This window comes from Trachurus trachurus, assembly GCF_905171665.1.
Source record: "Trachurus trachurus genome assembly, chromosome: 21".
NCBI lineage: Eukaryota > Metazoa > Chordata > Actinopteri > Carangiformes > Carangidae > Trachurus > Trachurus trachurus.
In genome coordinates this window covers 5,754,770-5,768,408 of record NC_139899.1, presented here as the reverse complement: position 1 = coordinate 5,768,408, position 13,639 = coordinate 5,754,770, and the positions used below count along the sequence as shown (strand labels likewise).

Genomic DNA, 13,639 nt, shown 5'->3' with positions numbered 1-13,639 from the left:
GCTTCAGCACAAGACGGACATTACATACGAGCATCATGGAGGTATTTGGATGTTTTTTTGTGTGTGTTTTTTTACGAAGAGCTCTGGTGTCCCTTTGCAACCGTTGCATTGAAATGCACTGCTACGCCAAGACCCCCTGTAACTCAGAGAAGGGACGGTGGACTCTGAAAATTCTTCCAGCCCTTAGTCAACATGAGGGTGAGTAGATAATGAGCGAAATATCATTCTAGGGTGAACTATCCCTTTAAAGCAGAAGTAAGCGATCCGGTCGTTTTGGCTAACTTCCTGTCAGCCGATGGAGTTAGCAGTGCCAGTCCCCGCCCTCGTCCCTACGTCACCACATTCACGCGCATCCCTTGGCTGCACACACAGAGAGGACCGCCCCTTTATGCCGTTCTCTCTCCTCATTGGATAAGGGTTGTAGGATACAAGGAAAGTTTTCTCCTCGGCTTACAGCAGAGCAGAGTGACTGACAGACCCGTGTTTCAGACCATCTGCTTTAAACAATTATAATACAATGCAATAATAGTGCAAACAATTAAAAAAGTGCAAATTTAAAGACAAAACAAAGCAACATCAAAACAGTATCACATACACGTCTATATAAATGCTCAGGGGACACATGCGTGTGTACGTGCATGTATACACACACACACACACACACACACACACACAATTTAATCTAATGCAGTTGTGAAGAAGAAAGTTTTTAACTTGTTTTTAAATGTGGTCACTGATGTTGCCTGTTTTACTATTCCGGGCAGCTTGTTCCAGATGCGTGGGGCATAGATGGAAAAGGCTGCCTCCCCTTGCCTAGTGTTACTACGGGGGATGACTAGATTGCAATTACTTGTAGATCTAAGGGTTCGTGGTGGAGTGTAGTTGATGAGCATGTCGGTTATGTAGTGAGGTGCAATGCCATGTAAAGCTTTATAAACCAGGAGCAGAATTTTAAAATCAATTCTTGTCTTAATGGGTAGTGCAGTGATTTGAGAACAGGCGTGATGTGTTGAGATTTTTTCGTACCAGTGAGAATGTGTGCAGCTGCATTTTGAACTAGAAAATTTCCTCTGGGGAAATTTTGAAAGGCCCACGGGGCTACTGCCGGTTTTGCCATCTCTGTCAACATGGGAATCAAACCCACGATCTTAAGGTCAAGACAGAGCTGATCAGACAGACACATGATCATCTTTCTATAAGCACTGATATGGAGGAGCTGTAATCACCATCATCATCTGTAATTACCTGTGTGTTTTGATGTGTGTGTGTGTGTGTGTCTGTAACTGTAATCACATGAAGCTGGTTCTAGAGTCTGTGTTTTTGTGTGTGTGTGTGTGTGTGTGTGTGTGTGTGTGTGTGTGTGTGTGTGTGTGTGAGACTATGAGCTGCATCCTGTGTCAGTCTGATTTAGCTGTGTCTGTGTTTATAAACATTTAAACGAGTGCCAGGTGGATTGTTTATGAAGTTAATGAGCTCTGGCCTGAGAATCAGACATTACCACAGCAACTCGAGGTGGTTACCACAGCGATAGGGGCCCCCCAGGCTGAGGCAGACAGAAACGTGGAGAAAAAGAGTGATTTTCTGCCTCTGCACTGGTCTCGCAAAAGGCTTAGCATGACAAAACGGTAGCTCCTATCAGAACAAAACACAGATCAACGTTGCTCTAAGGACTTCCTGAAAAATGTGGTACGATTTGGTGTTTCTACAGTAAATATTTTGGAGACGCTGGCAGTTTTAAAACATCGGTCCGTTCTGCTTCTCTCAGAAAATATTTGTATTGGAGTCAATGAGGAGCAGAGACAGACGTGGCCGCACTCAGAGGCTTATTCTGTAAGTTCTGTAAGTCTCTCTGATATTTTGAGCACATGATATGAGAGATAACAAGTTTGTCTTACAAATTCTGAAAAAATCATGTGTGTAGAGTGTAAATTGTGGACGTGCTGACAGTTTATCCAGAAAAAATACAGAATGTTTTTTCACTCTCTCCCACTCTAACCGATGATGTCACGCACTCTGACACGAACATTCCGTGCAATACACAACCATTATAATCTCATAATTTCTCCAAAAATGATCATGGTCATTGATCAGGGATTGATCAAAAACGATATGACCTATCAAAACGTGGAGTAATACGACAATACACAAGACTTGTGTCTACTGTTTAAAGTTTAAATGGAGTCTCTAGGTGAAAGTATGCCTGAGCAGTAGACGTTTGTTAAACTCGAATGATTGGTCTTTTTCGCTCTTTTTTTTCGCCCATCCCATTGACTTCAATGCAAAATTTTCGTAAACTGTTGAGAAAAGCTATTTCATAGCTGTTGGGACCAGTGCCCGGTGCGATTGCCCGTGGCCCTAATTAACTGTAGTCTGTGAACACTTGTTTTTGGGAGTCCAGTGAATAAACTATTACAATAATCTAATCTGCTTGTTATGAATGCATGGATTAATTTCTCTGTGTAGAAAAGGCCACAAAGTTACTGTGTATTTGTTGTTGTTATGATGTGCTAGAGCGCTAGATGGTTGATGTGCGAGCGGAGCCCCCTGCTGGTATTATGACGTAATTGGCCGCACTCGTTCATGTGACGGTGTTTTCTGGCTGCAGTGAGTGAGGAGTGAGGAGTAACTGTCGGGCCACCTGTTCGTGCTATGGCGACTGTCTGTGCGTGAATGAAGCATGTAAGTACGTCTGGATGGGTTATGAGAGTGTTGGATGTATGCTAGTGCATTTGTGAACATTTGAGCTGTATGTTGTGATTGTAGCACTCGCCATGCTATGGCCGTTGTGGACGCTAATGTCCGCTAGCTTAATTAACGAGCGAGTGTAACGAGTGTCACGTGATATGCCCGTGTTTATATTGATCGTTATCATGCTGGTTATTCAGCGCGCTGTTGCGCAGAGTACTGTGTTAATTATAAGAGGGATTTATGACTGTGTTCATATTATGTTTCTCTGATAGTTCTGGTTAGCTAAGCTATTTACCTAGCTTTAATTGTGTCAGTGCTAAGTGCTACTGAATCTGAGCTAAGTGGTTTGATTTATTGATGATTATTTACTCATTCATTTATTTGTCATTTCTATGTTTAGAACCACAGAACAATCGCCTGTAAGAAGAGAAATAAACAGGATCAGAAACAGTCAGTGGCCTCCTCTTTATTCAGTCTCTGAAGATTCGGCTTAAAGTGGTGTTCTGGCCGACACCCCGGTGTGAACTTAGTGATTAACCCTGAACAGACGCCAGATACAGTCCATTCCCCGTGTCTCCACTACACTCTGAGTCTGACATTGACAGGAAGCCCTTTCATTTGGAAATATTTTTCCGATGTTAAAATGCTGATCTTGTGATGTAGTTGATATGACTTTTGAAATTAAGATTACTGTCAATGATTATACCTAGCTTTAATGTAGCGGTTACCGTTTAAAGTGAAGGAAAAATAATCAAGAAAGCCTGGATTTTTTATTTTTTTATTTTTTCTTCCAAAACTCAACCGGAGCTTTTTTGTTGTTTTATTGTGTCTCTAGTTGCTTTTGTTCCTAACATTTCTGTCAATCCAGTCTCTGGTGGTGAATCTTAGGCCAAATTCCGATTCTCCCCTTAGCCCTAGCCCTTGGCCCTAACCCTTCGTTTTGCGCGTTCACGTGAAGTGGTAGGGGTGTCCCGATTCTGGTTCAGACGAGGGTTAGGGGGAAGTGGTAGGGCTATCTCGCCCTCAAAATGGAGATTTTTCAGGGGCACACTACGGACCGAGGGCTATGGCAAGTTTTATTTCTCACTGTAGCGCTGTTATTACGTCATTTTGTTAAGTTTTAATATTTTTTCATGCGAGAAAGTAGCTGTTTAGATCCCCAATGTGCGGTCGGTTTATCCACATGAGGCTGTTTGGACGTTTGCTCCGATGTTTTTCGGAGAAGTGAAGCTCCACGTTGGAGCCTCCACCTGTGGAGCAGATCAACGGCTCGTCACGGAGACACCACCCCGTCCGGAGAGCTTGTCAGCCGGCCAACCTCCCGACCTCGTCCCGGTAGAAAATTAACTTACCCGCAGGGCTTTAAAGGTTTACCGCCGTGTAGTTACATTCTTTTTAGGAGATAAATGCTGGTATCAATGAAATGTAACAATTGTCGCATTAATTTGTTTGAATTAAAAGTGAAGGAAGGAAGTGACAGAAATCACCACATTTACATCAATAAATAAATGTTTTACAATGAACCGATCATTCTTCATTAAATTTTATTTTATTAAGTTAACGTGGTTCTGAATAGAGGATTTGTGGCAAAAGCTCGTCACGTCTGCTTATGTGAAAGCCAGCAGAGACGACTGATGACGTATGTGATTGTTGAAGTGTCCCAATTCGTAGGGGTTGACTTTCAACCCTACTCCTTGTAGCTCCGTTTCAAGGACAAGGGTTAAGGGCTAGGGGTAGGGCTAGGGGTAGGGGTAGGGATGAAAAATAGAATCGGAATTGGGCCTTACTGTGACCTCGAGAGCTCAGGAGAGAGAGAGAGCAAAGGGCAGTGGAGCATGTTAGTAATCTACAGGTAAGACCACACCCTCCTGTCAAACAGGTAAGGCAACTTTCCCAGGTTCACCTTGACCCAGCTGTTGTGTCAGTTTATTTCCTCGCGTGAAGGTAAGGTGAACAGTCTGAATGTTTTCCTTGTTAACACCTGTCGTTACCTGAGTTCTCTGCCCTTCGACGTGTAGTGTGTTGTTGTTGTCTTATTATAATGTTACTGTAGAAGCGCTGGAATAAGAGCAGAAGCTGTTACTGCCTATCACTGATCAATACTACTGACAGTTTTCTTTATTGATGATTGATTTTCCAGTGTTGATCAATGTTCAGCATCAGGTTCTTCACAGTAACTGAGTACATTTAGGGCCGGAGTTTGGTTAGTGCACGCAAAACAGGTGATCTACTAAGAGTAACCCGCTAAATGAAAACACGTGCAAACCGCAATATGTAAATGAGGGTTTTGCGGCCCTGTGTGCAGTTTAGTTGTGAGGTACTTGCACTTTCCTTGAGTATTTCCTTGTTGTGCTACTTCCTGCTTGTACTGCAGCTCATGTACCTGACAGGTGAAGCTACTGGTCACTTTCCAGCTGCAGGTTGTAGATTAAAAACACCCGATGAGCTCAGAAACACATGATTAAAGATGAAACCACAGCATGTTTGTCCTGTGACTCTGTAGGTTACATCAGCTCACTGACTCATTAGAATGAATGAGAAGAGGAGCAGCTGGACACTGTCTCTGTGTCCTCACCATTCATGTCTGTGGTTACACACAGCAAACACTCTGGGTTATTGATTATTGGACACAAACCATCAATATTGTTGTGGAGAATCTTTTAGAGCTGCAACAGTTGTTCAATCAACATTTTTCAAGCAGCAATTATCAGTTTTCAGTCTCAAAAACTGAAGATTTCCTTGTTTTCTCTGTTTGATTTGACTGTAAACTGAATATTTTTGTCTCTTTGATTGTTGCTGTGACAAAACAAGACATTTGGAGACGTGGCCTCAGACTGAGGAACTTGAACGCATCATTTGTCTGTATTTTGTGACATTTGATGGAGCAGACGATGAATGGATGGACAGAGACAATAAGTGTCAGTGGCAGCTGGAGAGTGTTTTTCTCTCTTTGAATTTCCAGTGTGAGTGAAATGACTGAATGTTGTGATAGTGGAGCTGTGAGGTGAAATAAGTTGAGGCCCAGTTGTTGTGTGTGTAATAATCAGCTGTAGCTTGTTTGATCCAGTGGTTTTCTACAGGGACGCTGTCCACACAGAGACTGTGTCACATCAACTCAGTGGATCTCAGTCCTTGTGTGTGTCAGTGGATGGAAACTGGTCCATGGATCATGTTGCTGGGCTGCTCTTCACTTCACTGCAGCTTTATGATGCCATCTAGTGGACTGATAGTAGAAGTAAAGCAGCTGATGGCAGCTTCCTCTTCCTCACTGCTGTGTGACTGCATTCAACCAGAGAATTTGTTGAGGAGGAGAAGTGCCACTCTCGTTCAACTTCCGGTTCTCAGAACACGTCCCTGTCCATGTGGGGGCACTCGCAGGCGAGTGCAGAATGAATTGGAGTCAATGGGGATACACCCCTAAAAATCCACTTTTCTCTGGAAATAATTTGTTGTCAAGTAATTTGAATATTATTTTCAAAAGCAGGGAGCAATAAAATGCACTTGGCTACATTGGATTTTTTAAGTTCACTTACCTGTTCTAAAAAGCTGATGACTTGATGACGTCACTGCCAGGGGTGGTGCTTTACCATAATTTCTGAGTCACCTCAGAGCACGATGACAGCCCGTCCAGCCTGTCTACGGAACCGCGTACCGTAACCATGTTATATAACTTAATTAAAAAAAAAAAAAAAAATTTAATGCAGACGATCGGTTCATTGTAAAACATTTATTTATTGATGTAAATGTGGTGAACGTAGGCTACAGAGCCCCCATGCAGCACTGCTTTTCTGTCCAATACACACATGAAGCTTCACTTTTCATTCAAACAAACTAATGCTACTGCCACAATTGTTAGATTTCATCAATGAGACCAACATTTATCTCCTAAAAAGAATTTAACCCGCCGGCGGTAAACCTCTTAACACCTATGGGTAAGTTAATTAACGATCATTTTCTCCCACGGGATGACGACGGAGGTTGACCGGCCGAGCACGTCAGCAGACTGGCTCTGCCTCTGTGATGCCCGGGTCATTGCTCCACAGGTGGAGCTTCACGTCTACGAAAACATCGGAGCAGACTTTTAAACAGCCATCATTTGGAAAAACTGACCGTATATTGGAGGTCTAAACAGTTACTTTCTCACTTGAAAAAATATTAAAAGTTAAAGGATAATTACCGTTTTTTACAATCTGGACCTTATTTCTAGCATAAAATATGATCATTTACTCACCCAGATAACTTTGGTGTCATTACAGGTCGTTCCGGCGAAATTAGCTCCGTATAATGCGAGAACACAGGGCAGCAGAATGCAGCCTCTAAATATCACCTTATCCGCCGCAAAACTCGTTCTTTTTTTTCTTTTTCTTTTTTTTAAGTATATTTTTTGGCATTTTTGCCTTCATTCGATAGCACAGTGTGATAAACAGGTAAGGAGGAGGCAGAGAGAGGGGGAATGACATGCAGGAAATGTCTATCCGACACGGGACTCGAACCGGGGACGCCTGCGCTGAGGCCTAGTAGCCTCTACATGGGGAGGCCGCCTCAACCACTGTGCCACGCACCGCCCAGAAACTCGTTCATTTCACCAATATTTTGTGATGATACACTAGTGCTATTCCCCTCCAAGCCCGTGGTGGCATGTTATCAACATCCGGGGTCTGTAGGTTGACCTACTGACCTCTGACCTGGATGATGTCATCTCCGACCGCGGTGCAGCGTGGCTTGTTGCTACCGCTAATGCTACGGTTCGTTTCTACGTGTTTCTGACTTGTCATAACAAAATGAGCAGCTGGATGAAGTTCAGCTTCCACAGGCTTCCTCTCCACAACCTGGACTCACTAAAGCTCCGGCTAGTTGAGCTAAAAATGGAATGAATGCCGAAGTGGAATTAAGCAATATCACACGAGAGGGAGTGCTGTTGTACTGTATATCAGCACGGCTGTGATTCGGTCGTAGGCACGAGGCCGCAGGCCGAGTGCCGCAGATAATCACACCGCCAACAGAAATAGTTCCGCAACTGGAAGGGAGACAAGGCTGTTGCCAGGCAACACATAAACATATCATACGAGCTTGCTACTAGCTACAAGCTTTTCCACCGAGCTGCTTCCAGTGCTGGTTCTGGTTCTGAGCCCGTGTCTGATTAGCACCGGAGCAACAGGACCAGCATGAAGACATACAGAGACGTTATCGATACCGTATTACATTTGTTTATCTGCTATGTAATCAATATAAACACAGTTGAAGCTAGTAGCTGAGCTACGTGGCTAACAACAGCTAACGCTAATATCAAAACACATCGCCGTCAAAACGTAGTTGCCTCCGCAGCGATTTTTTTCCAACCGTGTTTAGTAGAGATGTATAGCCAATTAGACGGACCAGGTCAGGTCCAGGTTTTAATGTTCAGGTCCGTTTATAACTGTAGCAGCAGCAGCAGCAGCAGCAGCAGCAGCAGCAGCAGCAGCAGAGAGATGGGGGCAGCTCCTGTATGGGGAGCGTGGCTCTGACTTAGCTCCTGTCCAGCTGAACAGCGGAGTGATTATGTCTGTAAAAAGTCGCAGTGCTGTTATACTGTATATCAGCACTATGGAACGTCTCTTGTCCAATCAAATTGCTCGGTTGGGACCGGTCGGAACTAACTGTTGTATAATGATTATTATCAGAATGAGCTGGGCAGCGGTCGGAGATGACATCATCCAGGTCAGAGGTCAGTAGGTCAACCTACAGACCCCGGATGTTGATAACATGTCACCACGGGCTCGGAGGGGAATAGCACTAGTGTATCATAACAAAATACTAGCGAAATGAACAAGTTTCGTGGTGGATAATGCGTTATTTAGAGGCTGCATTGCGTGCCCCGTGTTCTTGCATTAAACGGATATAGGGCAGCTCTCGGCTGGATCTAATTTCGTCAGAATGACTTGAAATGACACCAAAGTTATCTGGGTGAGTAAATGATCATATTTTATGCTAGAAATAAGGTCCAGATTTTAAAAAACGATAATTATCCTTTAATAAAGTGCATAATAACAGCGTTACAGAAGGAAATAAAACAGCTTTTGCCTGTTTTACAGCTATTTTGTCTTCAGATGTTATCAGGTGGGATCTCTGGTCATACATAGTCCATCACTGACCAATCAGCATTCATTAGCAGAATGCTATCGTGTTATGGCCAACAACAGCCCAACCTGTAGGAAATCGAAAGGACAAAAATTTCACTTCTAACCTATAATCCATATTGAACTTGCAGAAAATGCAACAGTATTTGTGATTTTTCGACGATTACCAGGGACAAATTTGGCCTTCTAGCTCCATGGGACCCCATTCATTCTGCACTCACCTGCGATCACTCCTAGTGGAATTCTGGTGGAACTGCAACCAAGTTCGATATAATGGGGCTAAATGGAGAGTGGTAAGGCTTGTCGTAGACTGGCTCTGATTCAACTGACACTGATATGAAGCAGAGAAGAAGAGCCAATCAGTGGAGGAGCAGCTGGAGACATGATGGACACGTGAGCTGCTGTGCAGATGAATGATGTGTGTTTCCTCTGCAGGTGAAGCTACAAAGTGTGTGTGAGCTGGTGTGGATGTGACCTCAGCAGCATGGATCAGTGTGAGGACAGAGAGGATGGAGCCCCTCCCTCTAAAACCACTCTGTGTGGGGGACGTCAGAGCCAGACCACAGGTCAAAGGTCAGATGAGCATCTCTAACTGTCCATGACTCAGATCACTGCTCCATCATTATTCGATTAATTGACTGATTGATTCTTTTAATTACCACACAGCCAGGCTGGTGGAATTAGCTTCCAGTACAGCTCATTGGTACAAGTTCCAAACATATAACATATATAAACATACAATTACAACTTATGTAGGGCCATGCTTGTTCCTCAGTGTCCAGAGTTCAAGATATTTATTGCAGTGGGGATGAAACTGTTTCTGAAGCGGGTTGTTTTGGAGGCAATTGTCCTGTAGCGTCTCCCAGAGTGGAGCAGCTGGAAGGCATAGTAGTGTGCAGGGTTAGTGGGATCTGAGACAATTTTTCTGGCTCTACGCAGTGTCCGTTTGACACTCAAAGCTCAGTGTGTTTTGTGTTTAAGGACAAAGCATCAGCACAAGACACAGTCTGCTGGACCTAGACCTAGACCTGGACCTGGATCCAGCAATGAGTCCATGAAGAGCAACTTCTCCATGGATCGTCCTATTAACTTCAGTCGATCTGTTGATGGAAGGTCAGAATTTAAAACAGAAACATCAGATCATTCATCATTTTTTCTCCAACATGCACATTTATCAGTTGTGTTGTTGTTTCAGGATGCAGCAGCAGAGACCAGACTCTCCTGAACCCAGCTGTCTGTCTTTAAAGAGCAACATGTCAAAGGGCTTAGGCGCTGAGTTTAAAGGAGGACGTGGATCAGCTGATCAGATGTAAGAGACAAAACTACATTTGCTGTTGAGTTTATTTATTTAGTTTAGAAGGACAGTGTGCAGTGGCATTAATTATTAGAAAAAAATAAAAAAGATGGCTGCACCAGATTTAGCGGAGCCGCTAAAGTTTCTGTTGAACGTTCTTCCTGTGGAGTAAAATCTCATTGATTCTCCATAAAACCTGAGTTATAATTTACACACACGTTGTCCAGCTGCAGTAAAGAGTCTCTGCCTGAACATCCACATTAATATTTAGTGATGCTCACAGTGCCGCCCAGTAGCAACAGGAAATATGTCAGCACCATCTACTTCAAACAGGAAGTAACCACTGGGTTGAAATCATCATTTCATTTACACTAAATGTTCATGGTCTTGTTTCCACCTGGTAGAAGGAGCATGGTGATGTTGGCTGCATCAAGTTGCCTCCTGGTGGCAGCTTTGAGGTGTGCAACAGGGCGAGCGGCCGATTAGTGATTTCTAGTGAGTTCAGAGTGATGTCAAACACAGAGAGCAGAGACAGAGGATCAGATCAGTTACAGGAGCTGAAGCTGAATCTCAGCAGCTACTTTATACTGGAGCAGACCAACAAATGTCCATAAATACTGAGAGAGAGAACAAGCAAAATTTAGGTAAAGATAGAAACTTTAACCCACAAAACAAACAGAAACAGATAAATGTTGAGTTGAAAAATCCTTCATCAACATGGTTTACAGCTTTTATCTACATGAATAAGGAAACAAGATCTGAAGATGTACATTCCTTGATTAAATTCCTAAAAAATAATATGTTCATAAGGAAAAAGTTTAAAAAAAACAAAAAAAAAAAAAACATCCAAACATGAAACATATATGTAGAATAAGAATGTGGCCTCAGTGGGCTTAATGTAGGCTACATTAACCATTGTCCAAATTTTAAGGGAAGAATGTCATTCATTTTTTTTGTGCTAATTCTTTCTTTTGAAAACCCCAAACTATTAACACACAGATATTATTTCTTTTATTTTTTTCTCCAACATGCACATTAATCAGTTGTATTGTTGTTTCAGGATCCTGCAGCAGAGACCAGACTCTCCTGAACCCAGCTATCTGTCTTTAAAGAGCGACATGTCAAAGGGCTTAGGCGCTGAGTTTAAAGGAGGATGTGGATCAGCTGATCAGATGTAAGACAAGTTAAGTTAAGTTAATTTATTTGGTCCCGCAGGAAATTTGTGCTGGACATACATGCAGCTGCTGCACACACACACACATACCCCCACAGGTGAGCAGACGATACAGTGCATACAATTAAGTGCAAATACAAACAAATACAGATACAGAATGCCACAAACATCAATACAAAAAAACAAGAGCCGACATCACACACATCACAAGCCGACAGCACAATATCACAAGCCGACAGCACAAACATCAAGACATCATACAAAACTAAATACGTTTTTGAGTTTCTGTTGAACGTTCTTTCTGTGGAGTCACATTTCAATGATTCTCATTAAAAACTGAGTTATAACTCAGACACACGTTCAGTGAATGACTGACAGCATCCCATTTTTTCTGTTGTTGTATCCACTGCTGACGCTACTAAATACAGTTTGTTTTTGTTCACTTCCTGCAGCAGTCACTCCTCTTAGACTTTAGACCTTTATTGTCCCTCTAGGGAAATTCTTTTTCACATGACCATTTCTTCACATTTCGTTTCACCAGACACATACAAACACACACAGATTACAACACATTGCCACACATTTTTACACTCTGGCCAGGTTATCTTGGCCTCTTGTTAACTCATTGAGTGCCAACCACGTAATTTCTCGTTTTTCGTTCCCATGCGTTGAGTGCCAAAAAGGAGATTTTTCGTTTTTTGCTTTTTTTTTATATTATGAAAATAGACACTTTAATACACATTATATGTAAATTTGGGGACTCTACGACGAGGAGAACTGAAATAGATGACGATCAAAGTCACATGACAGCTCATGATCTGGAAGTTTTTATCATAACTCGGCTTCTGCAAACGGAGTTCTGCATGCAGATGCAGCGCAGCTGCTCCGCAGCTGCTCTGCTCTCACCCGCGAGGCTGCAGCAGCTGGGAGCTGAACCAGGAAGCTCTCAGCCGACAGTCCCGCCCGGTCTTCACCTCGAGCAACACCGTGTCCTCCCCAAAGTCCTCCCGCGGTAAAATCTGATGGTCTCTGGGCCAAAGCAGACCGGTACCACCGACCCGTACCACAGCAGGACCGCGACCACCGGCGGGACCGTTGTTCGCGAGCCGCGGTGGCCGACAGACCCTCACGCTCCGCGGCGAGTGGCTGTGACATGGCACGGTGCGTCTGTGTTATTGTTGTTTAGTGGCGCCCCCCCCCGCCCCCGCTGGTGGATTTGTGAATAGAACAACCAGTGTTGTATATATTTATCTTATACGAGCCCTTTGATCCAGAAATGCGAGTGTCAGAAGAGCGACAGACACAAACAGCGCACCTTTCATAAAAGACGCTCTATCTCCTTTTCTAGAAAAAAAGGAGGGATTTTGGTGAAACCCAGCCATGTTTAGCTTGAGTTTTCTCAGGAACGGAGGCACGTAGAAACAAACGGTTTGTGGTCATTTGAAGCATTAAGTTAAACCTTTCAATTGAGCTACAGTATGTGTTGGTGGCAATAATATAGAATACACTATGGCTCTACATAAAAAGTCAAAAATGGTCTAAATTGCCGGTACACTTGACTAAAACTTTGGAAAGGAGCGCGGCACTCAATGAGTTAAGGGTCGCTATGACGGCTGGTATTAGGCTTCTGCCGAAGCGAGCTGTTCTGCACCTCAGTGCCCTGTATCTTTGTCCTGAGGGGAGGGGGATGAGGTAGGTGTTGAGTGGGTGTGATGGACCTGTTGTGTAAATCTGATAGGTTTGATGTAGGGAGCCCAATTATTTTGGAAGCTGTGGTGGTTATACTTGTGAGTTTGGCTTTGTTTTTGACAGATAACATGTTGTAGAAGCAGATGGAACAGTATGTGAGGATTGATTGGACCATGCTTTGATAAAACAACAGAAGGAGGTGGGGGGCGACATAGAGTGCTTTCAGTTTACGGATGGCTGACAGTCTTTGATGGCTTCTTTTCTGAATGTCACTGGTGTGCTGGTTGAAGGTGAGTTGATTGTCCAATGTTACCCTGAGAAGAGGTGGATCAGTCGGGTGGGGATGTTGAGCTGGTGTAATTTCTGGATCATCAGATGCTTTTGGATGGTATTGAAGGCTGAGCTTAAGTCCACGAAGAGAATCTTGATGAAGTGATGTGGGGAGTCCAGGTGCTGAAGAATGAGGTGTAATAGACAGGCTACTGCGTCCTCAGTGCCCCTTGTGGCCTTGTAGGCAAACTGGAGGGGGTCGAGCTGTGGGGTTACGACCAGGGCCGTAGCCAGGATTTTTGAAATACCGAGGTCATAGTCGTGGTGCGCGGGGGGGTGGCGTCAGAAATTTGGGGCAATTTTATATTAAAAGGCTTCAATCTGGTGCACTTTGACAGATAAAAACTA

The 13,639-nt window shown here is 43.6% G+C and overlaps 1 protein-coding gene across 1 annotated transcript in view; it reads left to right on the top strand.

Annotated features, from left to right (window-relative positions):
- LOC311004748 (protein NLRC3-like) overlaps positions 1-13,639 on the top strand; it is a gene marked incomplete at its 3' end in the record, with an annotated part of 34,803 nt that overhangs the window by 1,810 nt on the left and 19,354 nt on the right. Inside the window, exons 2-4 of the mRNA XM_083996917.1 lie at positions 9,240-9,377; positions 10,000-10,113; positions 11,159-11,272. Coding sequence (XP_083853043.1) covers positions 9,289-9,377; positions 10,000-10,113; positions 11,159-11,272 — 317 coding nt within the window. The 5' untranslated portion in view covers positions 9,240-9,288. The remainder of the gene's footprint in view (positions 1-9,239; positions 9,378-9,999; positions 10,114-11,158; positions 11,273-13,639) is intronic.